At 42.2% G+C, this 24,557-nt stretch overlaps 2 protein-coding genes and 1 long non-coding RNA gene across 7 annotated transcripts in view; 2 read left to right on the plus strand and 1 right to left on the minus strand.

Moving 5' to 3' along the window:
• ABCC6 (ATP binding cassette subfamily C member 6) lies at nt 1-24,179 on the minus strand. Of its 5 annotated transcripts, none has more exons than XM_065684201.1 (31): nt 23,993-24,179; nt 22,701-22,877; nt 22,254-22,379; nt 21,727-21,864; nt 20,570-20,695; nt 19,943-20,004; nt 19,003-19,134; nt 18,205-18,417; nt 17,311-17,488; nt 16,694-16,855; nt 15,576-15,668; nt 15,022-15,225; nt 14,283-14,429; nt 13,468-13,555; nt 13,112-13,181; nt 12,302-12,428; nt 11,685-11,861; nt 11,098-11,265; nt 9,774-9,957; nt 9,251-9,314; nt 8,605-8,725; nt 8,134-8,257; nt 6,737-7,047; nt 5,790-5,989; nt 5,237-5,363; nt 4,523-4,624; nt 3,625-3,771; nt 2,978-3,136; nt 2,569-2,735; nt 1,939-2,133; nt 1-1,391 (listed from the first exon to the last, which is right to left on the minus strand). In XM_065684201.1, the coding sequence occupies exons 1-31, from the start codon at nt 24,032-24,034 to the stop codon at nt 1,283-1,285; spliced, it is 4,440 nt and encodes a 1,479-aa protein (XP_065540273.1). In that variant the 5' UTR covers nt 24,035-24,179; the 3' UTR covers nt 1-1,282. The 5 variants fall into 5 exon arrangements, with proteins under 5 accessions (XP_065540273.1, XP_065540272.1, XP_065540274.1 ...); XM_065684200.1 differs by having other exon boundaries at nt 8,134-8,341; nt 23,993-24,173; XM_065684202.1 differs by lacking the exon at nt 22,701-22,877 and having other exon boundaries at nt 8,134-8,341.
• On the plus strand, nt 12,032-20,888 carry LOC136016650 (uncharacterized). The gene is made up of 3 exons (XR_010613667.1): nt 12,032-12,416; nt 19,043-19,160; nt 19,947-20,888. It is a non-coding gene; the product is annotated as an uncharacterized LOC136016650 (long non-coding RNA).
• Nucleotides 24,180-24,205: 26 nt separating the features above from the next.
• LOC136016649 (BOS complex subunit NOMO1) overlaps nt 24,206-24,557 on the plus strand; it is a 29,570-nt gene continuing 29,218 nt past the window's right edge. The window contains exon 1 of the mRNA XM_065684205.1: nt 24,206-24,402. Within this exon, the coding sequence (XP_065540277.1) occupies nt 24,259-24,402 (144 nt within the window). The 5' untranslated portion in view covers nt 24,206-24,258. The remainder of the gene's footprint in view (nt 24,403-24,557) is intronic.

The raw sequence follows: 24,557 nt of genomic DNA on the forward strand, positions 1-24,557 counted from the left end.
TTTCAATACTTGATTCTGGTTTTATTTCAGCTTTCTAGAAAATTAAGTGCTTTAACAGAAGTCACAGTAAACAGCAGTATTTCACAGTGTGATTGTTTGTCATGTTGTCTTGTCGTGATTCCTGAGGAGAGACTTGGGGACAGCTCTGACTGCAGCTCCTTGGCACTGGGGGAACCCCGGAAGGCTTTGTTTTCAGCTGCTGCTTTGGTTTGTTAAATATGTCCATGCCAGAGACACATGCAGGAGGTAAACTTGCATGCAAGAAATAAACCCAGGAATGAACCACCAGGCTGACAGGCGAGTGAGTCCCTGATACTTTCCCCATCAGCTGGACTGCCATGCTGCAGAGATTGGAGGAGGATGCTTCCCACCATGCAAATATTCCTTGTGGCCAAATTCAATCTGGACATGGTGCTGGCATTTGCGCACATGCACTGCTGTGACCAACCGGCATTTGGCAGCAGGGCTTCTCCAAGCCTTCAAGCAGAAGAAATGACACACTGCTCCTCACTCCCAGCCAAGTTACTCTATCCTGCATCAGAGAGCCCATATCTAAGCTGGCTCCCTCCCTCCAGCAGTCTGTTAGCCCTCTGCACAGCATGATTTACTCAGGGCCCCTCTAAAGCTGACACAGAAAGAAATGGGGCCCACAGGCAGCTTTTCCCTCTCACGCTTGGTGGCATCCCACTTTTTCTTCCCTACTATCCCCATGCTTGTGCACTTTGGGTGACTAGGTCTAGCTGCTGCCTTGGAGTCCACATATGTGCAAGAACAGCATTCAGGTGTGCAGTCATTAGGACGTTGTCAAAGACTAGATTTGTTCTGCCTGAAGCTCAGGACAAGCTGTAGACAGTTAAGTTTCCTTGGTACCAGTTAAATTCCTGCTTGCTGTCTGTAAAACCTTGGCTTTTAAAAAGAATCTGTGCAATCTTTTAAGTATGGCAGTATATTAGGACTCCATTTATAGTGTAATCGGACATGCCATGGTCTTTTGGCTTGTTTGCTTTTACACCATAAAAGCAACAAGGTGTTTTAAGTTCATATTGGCCCACTTGCAACAGAGGAGTAAAGTTTTGGTATCTGGAAACAATGAAAATGGAATTGCAAAGTTTCCTATGGAAATAACCTTCATCCCAAGTCATCCCTTTTCATCTATTTACTGCAGCTGTAGCTCAACCAAGATTTGGTTGTGCAATGCATTTTAGAGTGAAACCAAGATAACTCAATTACAAGATGAATTATTCCTGATATTGGTGGCATTGTGGCATACTCCATGAGCGAGTCATGCAAAGCCTGATTCTTCCATCAGTTTGTAGAACAGTCCCTTCTGAGCTATTAAGTGTTCCAGAGTATCAAATTCAGCTATCTGACCATTTTCCAAGACTAAAATCCTGTGAACATTAAAACAGAAGTGTAAGCTTGGGGACGTACCAGCAGCTACAATAAACTTCAGTTATTTCCATTGATTTCTAAAATAAATTGCTGTACTTGCTTGTTATTCAACCAAGCTTTTCAGCAGCTTTTCAGCTGGGAAACAGCTGTGGGATAGAAATAGGTTTCTGATGAGTGACTGTTCAAGAACAGAGTTTGGGGGGGCAGAGTTGTTTGGCAATTGAGACTGGAGTAAGATTTGTGAACATGTATTTTAGTTTCACCATTTTAAGATGACACAAGGCTGTAGTCATACTGTCAGTGAGAGGCAAAGAGGGGTACGACACAGCATGAAATGCATCATGTGGGAATAAATGATCTTTAAATCACCTAGGCACCAGCAGGTTAATCAAAATAACTCCTATAGTCTCTAAAGCAAAGCTTTGAGGCTTAAAGAAAAGGACAGAAATCCAGTTGTTGTTATGAATGCTGTGTGGTTTGTCTCATTCACACAGGTTGCCCGTGTCTATCTTTCATTCTCCTTAGGTAAGTGGATGAAAATATTACCTGTCGCAGTCCATGATGGTGTTTATCCGGTGAGCTATTGTTAACACTGTGCTGTCTTTGAACTGAGTCCTCAGGGTGGACTGAATCTGAAGATCAGTTTCTAAATCTACTGCTGCTGTGGCCTCATCCAGAATGAGGATTTTGGCTTTCCGAAGAAGTGCTCTGGCCAGACAAACCAGCTGTTTCTGACCAGTGCTGCAAGTAAGAAGAGGGATGGTAAACTGAGAGTTTTCCCTGGATCAGAATATGTGATTAATTTGAAAATAGTAATGAAAAGGTAATTGTTCCCTTTCCCCAAAGGGGTGATGGAGGCTGGTGGCACTGCAGGTAACAGCATGAAACAGCCTAAGGAAATGAAGGGAGTGTATTACTATAGCCCCAGGAGATCGGCACTTGGAACAGGATTCCACTGCTTTAAGTACTTCACAAACACAAGTCGCCACAATGATTAAGTATCAGAGGTCCTCCACTTTATGTCTCATGACTTGATTTCTTGCTGCTAAACAGGACAGTAATGCAGCAATTTGCTGCATTATTTTCATGACTTGGATTCCTTGTCCCACTAGCTCCATGTTCTCCTAGACTATGGGCTAGCGCTGCCCTGCCACTGTCTTTCTGCAGATAAGGTACCTTAGGTTTTCCCCTTGGTCAGTGCACTTATGTTCCAACTGATCTGGCAAATCTGCAACGAAGTTCTTGAGCTGAGTCAGTTCCAAAGCTGTCCAGATGTCTGCATCAGTGTACTGGTTTAATGGGTCGAGATTCATTCTTAGAGAGCCAGAAAACAAGACTGGATCCTGAACACAGAGATAGTACAAACAACTCCTGAAACGAATTACAAAAATGAGCTCTCCAGTTTTCCCTGCTGGGTGCAAATCTGTGGCTAATATTACATTGAACAGGAGACTAGGGGTGGCATGAAGGTTATTTCTAACTTTGCAATTTCCAAATGTCCCTCCTCTCAGAGAATCTTTATAAACTTTTCTTAGGTGTTAAGACCTACAACACTGCTGAAGCATTTTGGAAATTAATTTCATACCTGGGGAATGACAGTTATCTTGGATCTAAGGTCATGGAGACCTAGTTGAGCAATATCTAGTCCATCAATTAGGATCATTCCTTCTGCAGCTTCCACTAATCGCAGCAATCCCACAGCAAGAGTAGATTTCCCAGCTCCTGTTCTTCCAGTTATGCCAATCTGTAAAGAGCAACGGAAACCTTTTAGTTTTGATACTGAGAGTTTTCCAAAGTAGGACAGACCTATCGTGTAGTTCCTCTTGGCCTTTTAAAGAGAGACAGCTTTGCATGTATGAGATCTTCAGGGCTGTTCAAGATTCACATAGTCTAGTTGTAATTGTTTTGTATGAAAAGGAATCTTGAAAGATTTTGATGGGAAGAGTAACTGCAAGACTTAGCAGCTAGAACAGGGCCTTGATTTAAAAAGTGAAATTCCTTTGCTGTGTAACTACTAGCCTTCTGAGAAATGAAACTTCACTCAGAAGAATGCTGCATGTATATATGCAACAATCCTGGAAACACTACTTCATACAAAGAGAGGTCTGCAGTGCAATAGATGGGCTCATATTTTACCTTGGTGCAGGGCAGGGACTCTACCTATCCACATCTGATCACTGCAAAGCACTGCTCATACTTTGTAGCTCTTCTGAGCCAAGTGGCTTTGCTTACCTTCTCTTGCCCTTTGATGATTAGATTGACATGCTTCAGTGCTAACTCCAGATTTGGCCTGTATCGCAAACTATAGTTTCTAAATTCAATTCTTCCTTCAGTGAGCCAAACCTGACCCTGAAGTTTGTCATTCAGAGTCCAGGGTGCCTAAATAGATGAAAACAAACAGCAATGTATAAAGCTGATTTAAATTACCAAATCGACTAGCCATAATGAAACAAGCAGCTTATGAAGACATCTGTGCCAAATTCCCCCAATCTGTTTACTGTTTTCACCAGAGAAAAAGGCCTCTAACTTTCATATTGCAGATGCTGACTTTATACAAAGATGCCAATTGTCTTAAGTGAAAATGGGGATAAACATTTGTTTGCATGTTAGAGTTCTGACATTTTGACTGGTTCAATAAAAAAAGATTTACATGGCCCTGTGAAGAGGACCATGAAAGTCTCCTTTAATAGGGTCTCAGGGCAGCATATGGAGAAACAATTTTAATGATTACAGAATAGAAATGATTGCACTGGAGGCTTCTAATGGCTAAAAGGCTATCTAGCAACTATCAGTTATCAGAAGGTTGCATCTGAACTCGCACAATAAATAGTCCAAATATGGGCAGAAAATACAGCTCATTCCATGAGTGTTACCAAGTGAAGCTATTTTAATGGCAATCTAATGTTTAACTCTTAAGGAAATAATAATGATCAGAGGTTATAAAACAAATCTAGTCAGCTAGATAAAAAACAAATGCCTTTTTTTTTATACCTTTCTTGAAAGGAAACATAACTGGCCATTTATAGAAGGGGAAAACTAGAGTGTTTGTCCAGGTGGAACAGGGAAGTTACTTGTTTAGTTTGCACCCATTTGGACCTATGCCAGTAAGGACAATAGTTGATTGTCCTACCTCCTTAGGAGTCCTCAAGTATTCTCTCACTCTCTCCACGGAAACAATGTTGTTCTCTATTTCTGTCCAGGAGCGCACCATCCAGTTCAGAACACCAGTTATCTAGCAGAAATAAACAGAAGCAGTAGGGCAGATAAAGTAATTCTTGACCTGTGTTTCCAAGGTACCTGGTACTTTGTCTTAGTGTTTATTTATGAAGACCTCCTTATCAGCTAATTACTTCAGAAATCATCCCTTAAAAGGGTAAAAAATAGCCATGGATCCCTGTGAAAGTTTGTAAAGCTGTGTTTAAAGAACCTAGCCAGTTCCCCCCATACCTTCTTCTCAGACAATCTCTAGAGAAGGATATCCTACTACTTGGATGCTAAAAGTGTAGCTGTTTTTTAGGCTATTGTGTACCTAGTCTACAAGCAAGACAGACAGACGCTTAAGTCCTTGCTTCAGTTGCTCAGAACATGCTGAGACTTCCATGTGAGTTCAGGTACAGGAGGAAAAAGATGGCTGGTACATGTGTTTACGAGGTTCATTCTCTAAAGAGCCACGTGCAACAGATGCTCCGGGTTTCAGCAGTGACAGCAGGCTTTGGTAGAAGAAGGCATCTAGCAAGCCACTGAAATAATTAATGATTTTTTAGAAATTAAATGGTAGCAGAAATTAAAATGCAACCTGCTTTTGCTAAAAGGCAAGCATGGCATTATTTTAACATTGAGTTACCTGAAGAGCATATGAAATGGAGAAGCCAGCAGTTCCTGGGCTAAGATATGTCCTGCCCATTGCTGCAAATAGTGCTGCAAACAACACGATGCCATTGCCTAGAAGCTCCAGGTTTGTAGCAAGCCACCTGCAAGAGAAGGACAGTACAGGGCTGTTGCTGGATGCCTTCCTCCTTTCTCTGAACAGAATCTGTGATTACTTTGCAAAACACTTGTGGAGCTGCTGGGGTACAGGTTGCTCAACAAAGCTTGTCATGCCCTGAGTGCTCTTATCCAGCTACCTTGGAGCTCTAGAATGGCTACAGTCTGCCTAAACTATGCTTGTGGTCTTGTTAGGATTTTCTCCAAGGTCTTTCGAATGAGAGCAGCCAGCACACAGTTTCTTGGACGAGCTGCTTTAACGTCTCTTACTCCTGGTGGTTCTCTTGTTTTGTAACCAACTGCTGATAGCTTTGTCTGCTGGGTTCTGCATATACCAGAGGCCTCATATCTCCACTCACCAAGGCCATTAGAGTAATATATACATCTATTTTTTTCACACTACAGATTTGTACCTGTCAGCAACTGCTCCAGGGAAGCATATTCGCTGATTCTCATCCACTAGGAAATTGCTCTTCAAAATAAACCTCTCCTGGTCCTTGTAAGCACGGATCACGCTGCTCCCTTGGAAGGTTTCTGAAATGTGGGAGTAGATGGGTGACCTGCTGGCTGCCTCTATACGTCTCAGCTGGCAGGAGGTGACAACGTAGAAGTGCTGGCACACAGGGAAGTAGAAGGGAAAGTGATTAGAAGGCTTATGACTTCCATGAAGGTGCCCCACAGAAAATTTGAGAAGGCTTCAACAAGTGCAATAGTACATGCTATACTAGTGTTGTAAAACCTAACGTGCAGGTAAGAGATGCCCTTAAAAGGTGAGGTAGTGATTCTGCCTGTGTTATGTCCTATCTTAATAAAAATTACCCTGTGGTTAGTTAATGCAGAGAAGCCAGGGTACTCTGAACCCGCAAAGCCTCTACACTCACATTGACTTTCTCCTGCAGACCAGCTCTTTTCTTGATGGAGAACAGAGGCATACTTGCACCCTTACTTGCCCTTCTGTCAGTCTTAGCTGGTAAAGCATTTCAGAGCCCAATGGGGGAGCTGCATGGCATACACGGATATATTAAAAAGCAGTGCAGGAATTCTTGAGGAAAGAAAAAATGCTTTTGGTCTTCATAGGACTGCGTTTCCACTAATGGAGACAAGGAGTATAACTCTAGGTAGGGTCTGTTCTGGGTATTGGAAAAGCACAAGCCTCTTTGTGAGGTCTCTGCGGTGCTTTGGAAGGCTGAGGAGATGTGGGAAGAGCCATGGACACTGCTCTTCTTCAGATGCAATTTGAGATGATGAAACTAGTTTCTGCATGTCTCCACTCCTAAGAAATAAAAGGAAGCATTTTGCAGGGACATGGCTACACTGCTTCAGCTTCTTCTGTTTGTGTATCTCTATGTGCTCTTCCTACCTGGAATGCAGCATAAAGAAGAGTCAAGGGCACGATGGCCATTGCTGCCCTTGGTGTAGCCACTATAACCACAAGGTAGATCTCCAGCAAATTGAACAAGAATCCCAGCAAGGACTTCAGCTTGTCAGGAATGACAGAATCGATAGCATCCATTTCTCTGGAGAAGCGGTTCAGCAAGTTTCCGATGGGTGTTTGTTCAAAGAAGACCATTGGAGATCTAGCAACGTTCCTCAGCAACTGCAGAAACAGCTTCTGCGATGCTAACACGCCACCTAGAAGGACTGCTGCTGCGGAGGCAAATCTGCCAAGGGCTGCAATATCAAAAGTAATCATTATTGCTAAGTGTCCTGGTTTTGTCTGGGATAGAATTAAACCACAGAACAAACTCACCCTGGAGTTCTCCTTTGCAGTATCACTTTTCACTTAGTACTGTCCTAGTGAAAGGAGCTGACTTTCTCTTTGACAGTAATTAAACCAAGCCTCATAGCTGCAGCATAAACTACCCTTTCCATAGGGTAGTTACAGTGGGGCAGAAGACCTTCTGAGTAAGCTTGAGAGGGGCCATGGATTCAGCAACTTAAACATGCAGGATAAATTCTTTATTCTTCACAAAATGAGCTTGGCTGGAATTACACTGAATTACTCAGAATCTCAGATTTCCTGCCTATGGATTCAGTTATACAAAAAGGTACCAAACCCTTCCCACTTGTTTCAACTTGTTCAAAAAGTTTTCAATCTTTTATCACTTGGGCTGAGATTTTTCCGGATTTGATTTCTGCCCTGAAAAAAGTGATTTTTTTAAACTTATTTTTTAAGAGTAACCAAAAGAATTGTGGTCATATTAAAAGAGAAAGACTTAAAGAAATGTAGAATTCCACAAGTTCCTCTTTTCCCCTCTCTTTTATACTCAAAAGACTTAAGGCGAGATTTAGTCCATGCTTGCACTTTGATATGATTAATTTATCTTGGAAGAATGAAGACAGTAAGAGGAAGAAAGATATCCAGATGCTGGATACAAGGGGGCAGGAAAGAAAAATAAGGATGCTGTAGTTCTTCCATTGATGAATGTTTTTAAAGGGTTCAGGTCATTTAGTTTCAGCAGGAAATATAGAGGAAGACACTACAGATCACGGTCTGCTGAAAGGCACAGGAGAACACTTCTGGCATACCACGAAGTAGAATTTCAGGCAGTAACACTGGAAATATTGTTCAGATCCCTTAGAAATCCTCTCTGTGCGTCAGAGCCTGTAGTTTTAGGTCCCATGCCAAACCTTTAGGGCTGGTGCCAAAAGCCTGGGAGGCTAAAAGCCCATGGGTATGAATTTGTTTATGTTCTGAGAAAACATCCTGGATATGGGAAAGGGAGATGGAAACACAGGTGAGCAAGTTAAACGAACCTTGAACAACTCCTAGTGCACCGAAGACTCCAACTCTTAGCTCTGTGTGCTGTTGTGTCCCATTGTGAATAGGGTCATCTGTCCACATGCTGAGCCAGTAACCACGAGAAAATGACACCACTTGCTGACACGTGAACAACAGAATGATGTACACACAGAGTGGTAAGCCTGTTGCCTTCAGATAGGCTGCATAAATCGAAGTATGAACCTAGAGTGAAACATTTCCGTTATGTGCTCTGCAATGTATGTGCATTATTTCTGTTTGGTACAGAGAGGAGATACAGTTTGCAGAGAAGTTGCTATATAAAATAATGCTGAAATGACTGTGTCCCACTTATAGGGCAAACTTGTATAGCTCAGCTGACTTCTCTGGAGTTTAACTTTGGCAGTGAGCTGACCTGCCTGCTGTGAGTGGTCAGTAATGAACCCATGGTATGTGTCTTTGCCTTTATAGGAAGGTGCTTTGCTTACTCTGCCATGCTGAGTTTTTTCATCCTTGGTTAATCTTCCTTTGATGGCTGCAGCAGTGGTAGAGTCTTGACTTCCAGGAGTGGTTTCTCTTTCCATAGCAGAAGATTTGACTGAATTGTCACTTAACAAAGAAAACAAAAATCCTTTCAATTTTTAGCCAAAGCAATGAGTATTTTAAAGCTGGATCTCCTTACCCATCCACCCCTGTATCTGCGCCTATTTTGAGGGCTGCAGTTTTCAGGGTCCTCCAGAGTGACCCCAACCATTGTCCACACTTGTCACAGGGAATGGGCTCTGCCAAGCTATTAACAAGCAGAGGCTTAAAGTATTCAGTAGGTATGGCTAGTTTTAAGATGAGTGAGACCTTACAGCCTCACTGGGAAGGGAACAGCAAGTAAATGTATCAACGTGCCTTGTATGTGAGCTCTGGAACAAACTCTGGCTCCTTGTGAAATATGGAGAAAACATTAGTCAACCTCCACATTCGAGAGCAGTTTCTTATCTATGCTTGACCTTTGCTACTTTGCTCATAATATTAATTTACAGATCAATCCCAAACTTGTATTATATCAGCAAGAGCCTCCATGTAGGCTTGTAGGAACTTTTGGAGCAAGTTTTTCAGTATCTGAGACCATTTCAAGCTTACCTAAAGAACTTCTCCTGTGATGAACCATTTCTAGAGGCGATGGTGCCTTTGGTGTCTCCTACACCTGTGAAATAAATGCTTTTAAAAAAAACGCTTTAGAATCCTGTTTTGCACTGTATAGCCTTTGAAAGAGTGGTAATACAAAGATTCATTACAAAAAATTGTTTCTAAGGGTAGAAATATCAAGGTGAGGCTTGAAGAATAACACATGCAGTGGGTAATTCTGTTTATTGCATGGCTGTTGTCTACTAAGATGGAACTGCTTATACAAGAACCAGCTTTAAGGTGATGAGTCAGGCTAACTTGACAAGCATACTTTTCCCCACTCAAAGTGACAGCTTACTGTGATGGCTTTAAATGTAAATAAAAAAAACCAAATTTAAGAATGTCTTTTCCAGTTTTATTCTCTTTTTCCTCTTCCCAGCTGTGAACAGCACCAGACACCTTTTCTCCCCCAGTATATTACTAAGGAAACAGTTGAATGATAGGCCTAGGAAGAATGATAGCAACTCATTCAGGTTACCTGGAAAACCACTGCCTGCCTTCTCTTCTGTGGTAACGTGTGAATGAAGGAATTCTGCAAAGGCCCCATTTCTCTGTAGAAGTTCTTGGTAGGAACCAATTTCTGAGATAGTTCCATCCACCAGGAAAACAATGTTATCCACTTGAGGCAAAATGTTGATTGTGTGAGTCACCAGCACACGAGTCTGAATAAAGAGGGAACAGTTATAAATGTTCTGGTGTTCCCCTGCTCACTTGAGCTGTGTCAGTCAGCTGCCTTCTGAAGAAGGACATGTATTCAGTGTGATTTTTGCTAACTGGGAGATACTTCCGTTATTCCCAGTACTTCTGACTGTCTCTTTGATGAAGCTTATCTTTGCAACATGGCTTTGAGCCCATTTTGAAAGTACAGAACTTGTGATTGGAGGGGTGAATCAACTTGCTTTGTGTCATGCACAGTGAAGAGTGAGGACAGGAGCTGAAACCTGAAGTCCCAGGCTAGCCCTCTGAGTACTGTTTAAGTCTGTTACCTTTTTTTTTCTTTTTTGCCAGTCTTTCTCTTTCAAGACAATAATTACATTCTGATACTTGCAAACAATTCAGTGAAGAGAAAGGTATTTGTAACCAGACATACCTGCTTTAATTGGACTTTCTATCAAATAAATTACCCATTGTCCTTTTACAATGTGAAACTGAACCAAGTATTTGTAGGCAATTTACACCATGAAGCAGACAGAGCTGCTCTTTCCTCCTTTCTCATATAACCACATTTATTATCCAGATTGCTTGACAGCAGAGAAATACCAAAGAACAACAAAATGCAACCAATGCAGAAAAGAATGGAAGCGCTTAAGATGGATTTTAATACTGAAGTTTAAGTGATGAATATCTGGGTGATGAGAACTGTAATAGTGCCACTGAACTATTCAAAAGTGATGGGATTAGACACCACGGTAAGATACAATGAGCTGGAAGAAATCAGTCAGCTCTTCCTAACTATACTAGAAATAAATCTCAAAAAGGGAACAGGATAATGTCAGTGGAGGACCAAAGAACTATAAACTTGCTGTAGAAGTAAGGCTGGAACTAGGCATGTAGTTTGCATGAGGATAAAGACAGTCTTTCAGGAGAACCGAACTTTTCAGTCTTCCTCCTCCTAGGTGAGATTCGCTGTGGGACTGCTGTGTGCTATATGGACTGCAGAGGTTATTCATTTCACTGTTGCTAACAGCAGCACCTGCTGCCTGTAGCAAAAAAGTGAGTAACCCAACTTACTGGAAAAGTTTTGAGGCCTTGTTAATTAGATATATTGTACGACCTTTTAAGGTTCAAGATTTATAACATACCTTGTTTTTCAGCAAGCCATTGGGTCCAAGAACACGTTCAAAAATGTGCTGTCCAACATGGGCATCAACAGCTGAGAGGGGATCATCGAGCAGGTAAATCGAAGCCTTCTGGTACACAGCACGAGCAAGATTCACTCTTTGCTTCTGCCCTCCAGATATATTTATTCCCTGTAAAAATGTATTGAGAGTGTTTATTCCAAAGCTACAGCATATTTGCCAATTGTTGGCTTCATTTGTGGTTTTATGACTTTCTTATTTTTATATCAGTGCACCTCCCTCCCTTCCTTCCTTCTATCCAAATAGTGCTTTTGAGATGCAGAGACGGATTTTCTTGAGCAACTCCACTGTCCTGCAAAAGATGATCCAAGAATGACCTGGATTTGTTGTCTTCAGCATCTCTTGTATTTCTAAGTAGGTTAACTGTCAGGAGGTGGGCTTCAGACCCCATTAAATCATGGCCTGACTTCTCAGAAATTACTGAGAACCTGCCTCCTCCAAGTTTAGTGCTTTTGTAGGTGTTTTGCAGGACACCCGAAGTTGTAGCTACTCATGGGAAAGCTGGCCAAAATATCAACCTAAGCCAGTACCTTCTCTCCTATTTCACTCTTCCACCCTGCAGGGAAGCTCTCCAAATCAGGTTGCAGTGCACAAGCATCTATCACTGTATTGAACCATGTTTCATCCATCTCTTTCCCAAAGAGAATATTGTCTTCCACTGAAGCATTTTGTATCCACGCTTGCTGGGGGACATAAGCAACAGTGTCCTATAAAAATGGAAGTGGAACAATGTTAACAATCTGTTTCATAAGCTCAGCTTGACACTGTGGGAACCTGTCTTTGAAGAAAAACTCTCCCAGTTAGATTTATAGAAATCTGGAATTGGAGGGCTTTACAAAACATGAATCTGCACTCTCATTATCTTACAGAGGAAGAAATGGAGCTGCAAGTACATGACGTGGTTTACCAGGATGCCACTTCAGTTCACTGTTAGAGTGGGAAATGGAATTTGATTCCCATTCTTAAGGGCCAGGCTAATCTGAGAAGTCTTAAGCACCTTCAGATAATTAAATGTGGACTGATACATACTGCCTCTGTTAAAATTCAGCAGTAAATGGGCTTTCATCAAGTATCTGACGCCTTGGTTAATACCTCACTGTTCCTGAAGACAGCCTAATTAGAAGCAAACACTTGGGGGAAAATTTACCTTCACACTCACGCAGCCATCCACCGTCTCCAGCTCTCCAAGTAAGGCTGACAATAAGGAGGACTTTCCAGCACCCACCTGGCCAACCACAGCAAGCAAGGAGCCTTGGGGCATGGTAAGATCTACCCTATTGAGAAAAGATTAGTCTATTATCACCTTTTAGATACAATTTCTGAAAAGAAAATCACCAAAATTCTTGCTATTGTCTAGTAGCAATTAAAATGTACCAACTAACCCCCCTAATTTCATATTTGAGGCCTCACTTGCACAGAGTTAGTCTTCCATCACGTTGACATTTTGCAGCAGGAGTCATCCCTTCAAAGATGTCTCCAATCAGAAAGTCTTCATCTGCATCCCCATGTGAGTTTAAAACCCAGATCACCACTATGGAGATCTGCTAGCCCAAAGCACTGGATGTGAAACACTCCTGATCAGAACTTTTCAACACCGTTTCTTCTCTAAAATGGCAATGCCTTTTGAAATAAGCATGTAGTGATGTCATATATAACATCTGCATCCTACTTTTTTGACTTAAATTGCTGTAATTTCATATTTGGACAAGAAAATTGTGTAAAGAAAGTAGTCTGTATATTAAGGCAGTATCCAGATACAGGAACCTTCCTATTTATGTGCTTTCAAGCATAAAAGTAAGATTACATTCTGTCTGACTTCACAATTTTCTGAATTCAATGTTAAATACGAAGCAAACTCAGAATTCTTTAGATATTTCACACTGAGGCCCCAAGGAATTAGTTCATTCAGCATCCAACCTGACCTACAGAACTGAGATGACTAAAGGAAGGTCTGTACCTTCTAAGACAAGGAGAAATGTCTTTGCTCCAGCAAAAAGTCCCATTTCTTATGGTGATACTTGCCTGTGCTGAAATATGAGGAGAAATAGAAAGAACACTTGTAAATGCAAAGGTAGATACAGATACACCCCTATTTATGTGACTATGCTTCAGTGTGTATTTATATTACATAAAATGAACCTGAAGTATGAAAAGAAGTTAATTACCAGATTAGATTTCATCATTAGAAATAATTGAGCCTAAGAGATAAAGTGACAGTAAGGGGCAAACATTTTTCTCTAATGACTATGGTAGGCACCCTAAGAGTGGAAGCTGATCAATGGAAGCTATTCCTCTCATAAGACAAAAACTCACCACAGTCAGAAGTATTTCTGCTTGAGCTTTCAGGACTCAGTTCTTCCAGATTTAGAAAAGCTGCTAAGCGGTTTAAAGAAACTTTGGCCTGAAATGAAGATGCATAAATGAGAGTAAGGTTTAGAATGGAAAGGCAGCTAAAACCCAAAGTGAAAACTCAACTTGAAGATCCACTTAGAATGCTGATTAAGTGCTATGTTGCAGATGTTGTAGGCTTAGATGGACAAATGCAGCTTGCTCTTATGTCAACTGGCATTATTTCCACTTGGCTTAGCAAAAACCCATATTCCTCCCTGCATCTTCCCTTAAGTTCACACAGTGAAAATTGGTGTTTTTTCCTCCAATTTATCCTGCAATCTTTCCAGTGATTGCTCCTGTATGTGAAGAGTTATGACAGTCTTCTTGGGGTGCAAGAGGGAAATGAATTTCCTAATTTCTTACTGGACAATGACTTGCTTTTCTCTTTGACCTGTGCTAGCAGGGTTTCTGCTGATCTACCATAGATTTTGCTCATCTGTTCTGATTTCTATGATTAAAAACAGAACTAGAAGCACTTCTGAGATCTAGTGGTGCTTATGATTGGCTCCGAAAGACTTAAGAACTATTCCTGCTATTTTGCTAATATATGAAGGCTTTCTGAAAAGCCATTATTACAAAGTACCTTTAGTTGTAAGTCCTTGCACTTCACTGTTTCATAATAGTAATTAAATGGCTGACGTTCAGAGCCCTAAGAAATCCCAGCGTTTACCTGTTAACAGTGATATGTAAGAAACTCACTTATGGCCAAAGGAAAAGGAATATAGCCTACAGTTAACCTGAACAGCAGCATTGATGGAGAATGGCAGGAAGGAGTGCGCAGTGTTGAGAATGTTGATCAGTGTTATAGACACAAAGGCTTTCTGAGCATCCAGGACATGTGTGTTATCGACCAGGGTGTACATAGCAAACATGACAAACGCAATCTGAAAGGAAGCAAAGGAAAAGTAAACCAGTTGCTTCAGACATTGGAGAGAATAGTTCAAGGGTGACATGCCCCTTCCTAAAGACTTTGGAACCCATTTAGTTAAATCCAGGCTACCGCACATATACACAGTACCTGTCCTGCAAGTATCATAGGCAAAGGTCTTGGATGTTGGTGACAAAACCAAGACTTGATCATTTGACATTTAAGGAAGCTTTGCTGCTGCAACCAGAGCAGGGTAAAAGCATAGCCATTTCCCATTGAAAACACACATAGTTGAGCTGCAACTGCAAGTGCAAAAGTGGCTTGTGTAGCTACTGACTGTGCCATGAGGTCTTCAGGTGGCTCTTCACAGCAGGCTCAGTCTGCCTGGAACACACTGCCAGAGCAGATGACTTGTCCATGGAACTGTTATGACAGTGCAAATGTCTGTGTGGCTGATTCCACTGGGACTCAGCCATTCCTGTGAGACCACCAATGCTCTAGGCAGATGTTATCTTTAACTGCCCCACATGAAAAATCTGTGCAGGCTGGAGTGCAAAGAGAAATGGAAGTAACAATGCATGTTTTATGTAGGAAAGTGAAGCACTCACCAGGAAAGTTGATGAATGAAAAGAAGCTAGAGATGCTGAGAAAAGAATCTGAGATCTTTTTAGGGCCTGAAGTTCTTGCTTTCGGATACCAAGCACTTTCTCCATGAAGGTTTTCTCCCAGCCATACAGTTTGATTACTTTAATATCACTGAGAAAGGCACTAGTGAGTTTTGCTCGCTCATCTTTATGTTTCATCTGGATGTCCTGTAATAAATATTTGAGTTTTATCATTTAATAGGTTCAATGTTTAACAACGTAATTATTCTGAAAAAAGCACCTTGTTCCTGCCTATGAATAATGAACACATTTCCCTGCAGTTGAGCTGTGTATACTGTTTTTATTCATAGTCTTCCACGCTGGGAAATACTTTGCTTTTCTTCTTCAGAGCTTTATTTTTCTGGCAGTTCATATAAACCACTGAACATGCAAGAGCTTACCGTAAACTTTAAGAATCTCTGCAGGCTTCAAATCCATGATAAGCATGAATAATAAATATTAAGCCATCACATAATTCAAGTCAGTAAAGCACTTCATTTTTATCAAGCAACATGTACCTGAAACTGACTCCTCTTCTTTGTGATCACAAAATTCAGAGGCAAAAGAAAAAGGAATACCACAACTGAAGTCAAGGCAGATGGCCCAAGAAGCTGCCAGGAGAGAAAATGGAAGAGGAAGAACTTCCAGTGATTACTAGAAATTACTGGTTTACATTCCCCTTGCTTACCCTCTGCCTTACTTGAATTTATGCCTAACATCCCTCATGGCTAAGGCTTTACTCTAATCTTGCTTTTGCCTTTCCTGGGAATTGTGCTCCCTAAGCACTCTGGATTGTAAACTCTCCAGCCAGGGTAACTCGTGTCATCATGCTCTGCTGAACTTGTTACCCTTTTAGGAACTAGAGGAGTGTTGAAAGAGATCCAGAAGCACAGCTGGCAATTCAAGTAATTTCTTCTTCCAGTCTGTTCTTGGATGTTTTAAGGAGGACATCTTGTGGCTGGCCTAAGTAAGTGACCCGAAACAAAACCCAGCCTTTGCTCAAAAAACAAACCCACAACAAACCATTCTTGCAGCACAAACAACCCAGCCTGTTGGAATTTACACCAACTAGTGAGGTGAAATGGTAGAGTCATACTGCGCCATGTACTCTTGGGACAGGTCTTGGATACCAGGGCTCATAATGACTTACATATCAAAAATGGTTTAGTTGCATCAAATGGCTTACGTTTGCTGGAGAGGTGAGTGCTGGTATACCCAGAAAGATACAAGTATTCTCTACACAAATGGTCTGTGAATACTAGCAAAGAGTGTTAATTACGCTCCAGCTACATGCAACCACATTCAACTTGTCAGCAATATTAGGAAAGGGATGATCCTTTTTTAACAGCCTATACCATGGCTACTAATTTTCCAGCATCATAGTATCCTGCCAGACATGAGGCACAGTCCAGCCTGGGTAGCAAAGGAACGTCTCAAAGGCTTCTGCAAACTTCCTGGTAATCACCTGTCTCTATAGTGCTCATGCTTCCCTTTGGTGAGCTGCCAAAAACAGGCTCTAAGAAGTAGGGCTTTATGCTGCTGAGAAAATTCTGCTCTAAGCAGAATTTTGAAAACTCATTTTTCCTTTGATACCTAGAATAGAAAGGGATAGATAAGTACTGTCATAATATCTTACCTGCCACAAGAAGACAAAGCAGATGATGATCCGAATAGGAGCAAGCCAAGTCCCATTAAAATAGATAATCAGATCCATTAGCTTTTGGACATCAACAGACACCAGATTAACTATTTCACCTACTGTTGCTGCTTTCCTTGATGCATTTGACATAACTAGGATCTAGACAGGGTAAGCAAGAAATCAAAGGCATCATCAAACAGTAGCTTTGGTCCAAAAATAAAACAACTTTCTTTTCCTTATAAACAAAGAAGGAAAAAACCAAAAGCAAGGGGGAAAAATACAAAATCCTAGGTACTGAAAACATGCTGCTGCTTGGGCTACGACTTCACTTTAAGATGAAGAATTTACTCTTTTCCCCAACCATAATCTACACCATAAGGAAGTTTATGTTGCTTTTTCCTCTTTCCTTTTTTTGGCTTTTTCTTAAGGTAAGATCTGAAAAATAACTAATAAAATGTCTCCCACATAGTGTTCAGAAATGAATATAGCACAGAGTTACATGCCAAAAGCAGTTTCTAACAACATCTCCCCTGATAATGTTAAGAACAATGTACCAACAATAAAACAACACAGAGATAGAAAAGAATGAAGATGAAAAGAAGCTACAGATTCACCTTCCTGTACACAAGCCCCGTTACTGCAGTTCTCAGTCTCAACCCCAGAACAAGGCACATGTACATGTATCGTTGTTCGAACAGAGTCTGGAGACAAGCCAAAAGGAACATGCTGAATGCATAGAAGTAGCCATGCCAGGTAGGTGCTTCTTGATCTTCAATGAACTCCAAGAAAAGGCTGCAAGACAGGAGCAAAATGTTGATGAATCCATGTAGAACTGATGGAATATCAGACACACAAAAATGCAGAAATGCCAGGGATTTTTGTGTATTCTTTCTGGCTGATATTTATCAGTAAAATAGGAGAAAAGCTGGAAAAAGACCCCACTGAGTATCCTGTATTATATAATACCCTTATTTTTGACATTAAGCCATTCTTGGTTTGGAAGCAATTTCTGATCTCAACATCCTCTCAGGGGAGACCTCATTTTCAGTATTAAGTATGGCTCCTGAATTTTATGAATTTGTCAGTAATATGCAAATTGAAAGCCATAATCTAAGGAAGTCATTGATATTTCCAGAACTTCTGTTAATGACTTAAAAGTGATTTTGCCCTTGAAAATGTACTGTAACTCACATTGGTGTGGTACCAACACAATCCACAAAGCATTATGTCAACTGACTAAAGGAACTATTTAAGATGTGTAGGATGCACAGCTGTGCTCTTTAGAATTAGTCAGGGGACATGAAGCCTTAAGACTACAGCCTCTGGCTGACAGCCTGTGCAAATGATGTGGTATGAGCCATCAAATAACTCACTCCTGATCAAGTAAACCTGTCAAAAGGCTCAGTGCAGCCTGTTCTTTCCACTGCTGGAACACAGACATCTCTGTCTGAGCTTATGCACAGAGCAATCTTGGACGTCACAGAAACACCTTACAAATACGGGCATACCTCAGTAACTTTGGGATGGAGAACAAGAAGACATCACAAATAACTAAGCAGACAGTGCCGAGAAGGAAATAGGTTCCAAACATGCTCCAAAACACTTTCAGTAAGGGCCAGCTCTGACTTTGCTGTGACTGCAGTAGAACTTCCATCTCTTCGGCTTCCGCTATGCCAGTTTCACTCTTCTGACCCTTTTTGAATGTAGCAGACTCAATTTTTCTGAAGAAAGAAGCAATGAGAAAACTGATCACAACTGGAGAAGGCTTGGGAATCCTGTGCTTTCAAAAATGATTAAATATCTCACACTGGGTTTCATGCCATGTCCAGTACAAATGCTCAGAAAAAAAATGATCCCTCTCACAAAAAAATTACAATTCTGTGCTTCCAGGAATGGAAGGATGTTCTCCAGCAGATTTCAACACTTAAAATCAGACTTTGCACAAAGGAACTCACTGAGCACTCACCCACTGAAGACTTAAGATCCCCAGGTTTTCAGAGTGTTACTTGGACCATTTTATATATGCTGTCCTTTTCTGCTTCTTGTTTAATGCACAAATAATTCAGTGGGATTGATTCTTTCAACTACTGTATTGTCCAGATAGGAAGCACCTAGCAGAGTTTACGTTCAGAGCCTGAATTTATGCTGAAGCAGTCTGTCTAGCATTCTGTGGGGAACAGAGGAGCTTAGAGCCTGTTTTGAGATGGCACACCAGCACCAGTGAGCATATTTGCTTGTATCACCTAGAGGCAAGAGAGAAACTGTCCAGCTGAGCCCATGACACATTCTCTAGATCAAGTACTCACTGCTGGGTTCTGTTACGACACTTCTTCCACTCTCTTTCAGCCCAGGAAACAATTTCTTCAGAGGATTCCTCTTTCCTCACTGGCCACAAGTCATCCACCCCCAAGGACTGCTGACAGCCTTTCCAGAGGAGCCTGGAGAACACACAGACTTCTCTAAGGTAAGCACAGAAGGATTTGTGGTCCTTGTAATATTTTGAAAACAGATAGGCTTTAAGTTAGTGCATCATAGTGAGCACATAAGCAGCTACATATATAAAACACTACTCCGGGCTGTCCTTTCCCAGAATAAATATGAATGTTCAGGAACAGCAGTTTTGCTTCAAATCCCTATGCTATGTTCCATTAATACAATGAGGATTTGCAAGTAAGCCCCAGTTTCTAGTCCATACTGACAGCTGGGTCTTGGGCAGTGGGGGACAAAGTTCAGTTTAATTTACTCTGCGTCTCAGTGAAACGCAGATGAGGTCTTCTCATAGCAGACATTAGACTCAAGGTATGTAATCATTTTACTTCTGATTCCTAAGCAGCAGGCTGGGCCTCACTATTTTCCCCTTGCCCAGCATTTGTTGTGGGAAGGTCTGCAGGCAAGATAGGGCTGTGGTTGCTGTAGAGCGATCTTTTGAGATTGCTGAGGTCTGTTTCAAGATTTGGAGGGTACTGGAAGGGTAGCTGGAAGGGGGAAGAGAATTATCTAGAATCACAAATTTGTGTTTTAAGCTACTTTGAGAAAAGTAAGTTAATTCTTTATAATTTGATCCTGTAAGAATTCCTGAAGTCCCCAGAGAAAGAATTTAAATCCTTACTGCATAAACTAACTCAGGGGCTGAGATATTTCCTACTGGCTCTCTACACCCTCTCCTATGCTGCTTGTTTGGTTGGTTTTGAGTTTGTTTGGGTTTTTTTTTTCTGATATTCTAACAAAACCACATCTTTTTCTTACCCAGAGAACCACCAGTATGTGATTTTGGAAAGAAAAGAGCTGCTGGCTTCTGGACACTGATTCTGATGGGAGGAAAAACATGGGTGATATTTATATACAGAAAAGGGCTTGCATCAAATAAATGTAATTCCCTTCTGTGCTTCCCCAGAAAAAGCAACCAAAGTTACACACACCCCATTCATTGACCCTGACAGTGTAAATGTATTGTGGAGACTCAATGGGAGCAGGGGATTTTGGAGAATGAGACTTTGAATAATGTCTTAGCTGGAGGAACAAAGAATATCATTCTTCATACTCCAAGACATTCACTTTCTGAATCACAGAGCTCTGCCATACCCATACCTCAAACAAAATACTGCTGCACATGAGAGCATGGGGAAGTAAGGTGAGCCCTACCCATTTCAATGAAAATAAAGATGAGTATGGATAGAAGAGGGGTTTAGTTTTTCAAAACATACATTGAGAGACAGAGTACTGTTATCCAAAATTCTACTGGTTACCTTTTAAAACTGTCAACCTTTACACAGAATGATGCATCTTGTATCTCCCAGATACTCATGTTCCTGCATATCCCCCTAAAATTTGAGCAATGAAGCAATGCATCATGAAAAGCTACGTTATACTTACAGGATTGTTGACAGCTTTAGAGAAGAAGGGAGGGTGATCAACAAAGCAGAATAGCACAAGTTCTCCTAGCACCAGGCTAGCATAAAGGTAAGTTGTAATGTGGTGGAAACTGTCTTCCAGGAAGCCCTAAGAAACAAAACACTGTTGAGAATGAGGCAAGAACCTTCACATGAAATTAACTGAGAACAGTAACTTCTGTTCTACTAGGCATAAGCTCTGAGTTTTGGTTCACAGCATGAGGTGCATTTTAAACTGTTAGTTATGTAGAACTACTTGAATAGATAACTCCTGTAATTGGAATATGAGAAAATGCTAACTAATGGACACATTTCTTATTTATAGTGATGGTTTTATTGCAAGATTCATAGCACTCTAATCAAGTCAGACACCCACACTGCAGCATTATTCAAGGAAACCTGGGTGCTCTAACAGATAGAAGCTGTTGATATAATAAAACACTTGCCATGTTTTATTATAAACAGTGTGTCTGAGGGGCTCCATGAAGGGTGCTGTAATTAATTTTGTGAATAGGAAAGAGAAGAAAAAAACAAGGAAAAAGATCGGTTTTGGAGCTGTATTTTGGTAGCAGGAAGTGGCGAACTGTTACTTCTACAAAAGACCTGCAGCCCAAGCATCATTCAACGCAGCAGGAACAAGCAAGCTCCCAACTGTCTTTTGTTTAGTGGCCACATATTTTTCCCCTATTACTTAAACATGCAGGTAACATAAGCTTTTGTCTACTCCTTGGTGTGATGGAAAGGTACAGCTGTTCACCTGACGAAAATAGCCACTTATGATGAAGTGTCAGATGTGTAAACCCAGCCAGCACAAATAAACATTCACCACAAATACCCAAATAATAAAAATGTATAATAGAGCATATTTATGCTCATACGAAATCTGTTATATGGCCAGTTTTTAGTGACAGTGTTCATGTTCCTTTTGCTTTTATATATATATGAAGTCTAACAGGCTCTCAGAAAACTACATTGTCTACATTGAAAGGGATACCACGGATGGAGATGACAAGTGTCATTAATAATTTTCTCATCACATATTTTAAGAGAGGAGCTCTCCACCTCACAGTCAATGAAGCAAAAGTGCCCTGCTTAGAGACTTCATAGCCCTGCAGGTTAAAGATACGTGATTTCACTTACTCTTTCCAGGGCATGTTGGACTTTGGAACTAAACATCACAACTGCAGCCATGAATGAGAGCAGCCAGTAAATGAACAGGATGCCCGAAGACTGGATGCCAACCATTCTTTCTAATTGGGTAAGGAACATGGCAAGGATCTGCAGGAAAGTACAAATTTGTCCAAATAAATAGCTAGTCATGGAATGCCAAACATTACTATCAAATTACAAATACAATAAGGAAAAATCAGATCTAACTGAAACATTTCAAGATACTCAGAGCTTCAGTATTGGTCCTAAAAGGCTAAAACTGAAGAGCATTATGTGCAATTTTGCACTCAAGAATGTCTCTCCAGAAAGGGTATGTAATAAAATTACAAGTGGGAGGATCTAGGCTATGAAGATGTAATGACAGGAGGGGAAGACAGGCATTTAGGTTGAACAGGAATCCCATTTTATTCTAAACTAAACCACATTGCACACACTGTGTTTATGCTAACCACATGGTTAAGCTGGGCCACATGCAGACAAAATAAAGGAAGAATTACCATTGTGATTCCCACCAAAGTGGGGCTAATGAGGAACGCTGGAGCCCGTGGAATTCCTTGGCTTATCTCCCACAGGATGAAGAAGACATTAGTAAAACACAGTATTACCAGGATGAATCCAAGGACCTGGGTCAGAGGCAGCAAACACATGTTAAAATAGACTGAAATAATGATGAGACAATCTACTGAACTGAGCGCTCCAAGCAGCCTGGGCAGTAAGACAGACAGCATTACAGGAAGTAGCAGGAGCCAAATGCAAGTACAGGGGAGAAGCTCTGATGACAGATCATCCTAAAATTTTACTTGATTTATACTGACTGGACTTCACCTGAGTCAGTAAATGTCGAAGCAAACACAGAGATGGATCATCAGAAAAAAGTTGATCATACAGAAAAATTAAGTTCTGCAACAATGTTATAATGTTAGGATCAAACCCTCCACCCTTACCATTTTGGCTTTGAAGATGTGGGACATCCTGATATAGCCTTTGGTTTTGTGCCTAAGATACAAGTAGTAGAAAGGAAAACAGATCCAAAGATAGACACAAGGGATCCAAGCAATGGCTGTACTCTCAAAGCACCAGGTAAATCTCGGGGTGTTTGTGTACCATGTCTGGTTCCAGTCCTGTCACAGAATCAACACAGAAGTGATACAGTAAAGCCAATGTATGCAGAATTTCACAAGCTAATGCAAGTTTCTAATACTACAACTGAGACCTACTATAATGTTAGAAGAATTTGATTTAGCGTTTCAAATGTAAAAGTCATTTGGACTCAGCAGTAGCTTTTGGAACAAATGGAAGTAGAAAGGGAGGGAGGTTGGAAAAGTGAAAGATGCCAAAGAAAGGGTATCATGTATCACAATTAAGAAGAAAAAAAAAAAAAAAAGGAAATTTAAGTTATTAAATGTGAATTGAGAAAAAGTAATTTGGGAACAAAAATATTATCAGCATTTGGGAACCATCAGAGGGAATGTCTGGTGAAATGGAGATTAGGATTAAAGAAGTGTCCTAGTGCATAAAGTGCATCACAACTGCATTTCCTCAACTGTATTTATAATTCTTCAGTAATTTTTTGACTGAATAGTTAGATCTCATCTGCAAACATAGTAACGTTGCAGATGAACAGGCAAGGGTGTTTCTTCTTCAGCATCTTGTAGAGATGGTTCAAGCCCTTTATGTGAAGGTGATGATTCAAATCAAGACTAGGGCAATCACTTGATGGAAAGAGGAAGCAGGTAACAGCTCACAAATTCTTACAGGAGTTTATCAACCTTGAGGATGGAAATCCATGTGAGTCCGTACTGATAACTCATCTGAGCCCTTGGAAAGGTACTTCTGTAATGGGTCACTCAGGAAGGGGCTGATTTCAGTACCCTTCCACCAGTGCTGCCAGACTGGCTCCCACGTAACTCCCCAGATCTGCTGTAACTGACAGAGACCCAGGGATTTGGGTGAGCCCCAGGGAGGCGAAGTCCACACCAGCAACCTCTGATGGAAACACACTTCGCTGCTCACACTGTACCTGTGCCTTACTCGATACCCCCTCAGTCCCTGCCCCCGGGGGTGCTGCCCACGGCCACGCGCAGGCGGCACCCTCGCACGCCGGGGTCGGGCCAGGTCGAGCCGCCGCTCACTCCCTCCGCGGAGTGGTGGGGCCGGACCGGACCCTGACAGGCCTCTGGAGGGACTCCGGCCGCGGCGCCCGCTCTCTCGCTCTCTCGCTCTCTCGCTCACTCACCCAGAACTCAGCGGAGCCGCACAGCGCACCGCCGGCAGCCATCGCGCCCGCCGACGTGGCGGGCGGGCCCTCCTCTCGGTGCCCCGGGGCGCCCCGTTCCACCCTGTCCGTGGACGGCTGGAAGCGCCGCCAGGAGCGGAGCTCCGGGAAGCTGGCGGCGGACAGCCAGCCGGGCCGGCAGGGGGCAGCACCCGGCCCAGCGTAACCTGGCTCTTCCGGCAGCGCGGCGGGCGGCGCTGAGTCAGGGAGCCGGTGGCGGCGGCGGGATGCGGGTGCCGGCGGCCGCGGGGCTGGCGCTGGGACTGGTCTGCGCGCTGTGCTGCGGCCTGGCGCGGGGCTCCGAGGACATCGTCGTGGGCTGCGGTGGCTTCGTCAAGTCCGACGTTGAGATCAACTATTCCCTGATCGAGGTGGGCGCCGCCGCCCGTCCCTTCAGCCGGCCGGGCCGGGCGGAGCAGGGCGCCTGGCGGCCCTGGCTCCCTGTGCTCTGCCCGCCTGCAGAGCCTCAGCTGGGTGCCCGGCTGCGAGGCGTGACCGCAGCCCGTGTGCCATGGCCGGTGTCTGA

This window comes from Lathamus discolor, chromosome 6 (assembly GCF_037157495.1).
Source record: "Lathamus discolor isolate bLatDis1 chromosome 6, bLatDis1.hap1, whole genome shotgun sequence".
Classification (NCBI taxonomy): domain Eukaryota; kingdom Metazoa; phylum Chordata; class Aves; order Psittaciformes; family Psittacidae; genus Lathamus; species Lathamus discolor.

Coding starts and splice junctions, on each gene's coding strand:
- ABCC6 (XM_065684200.1), bottom strand. CDS start 24,034: ATGGCTGCCGGCGGTGCGCTGTGCGGCTCCGCTGAGTTCTGG. Junction 20,005..20,569: donor CTAAAGCTGTCAACAATCCT/GTAAGTATAACG, acceptor TCCTCCCATCAG/AATCAGTGTCCAGAAGCCAG. Junction 18,418..19,002: donor TGTCGTAACAGAACCCAGCA/GTGAGTACTTGA, acceptor TTCTTTCTTCAG/AAAAATTGAGTCTGCTACAT.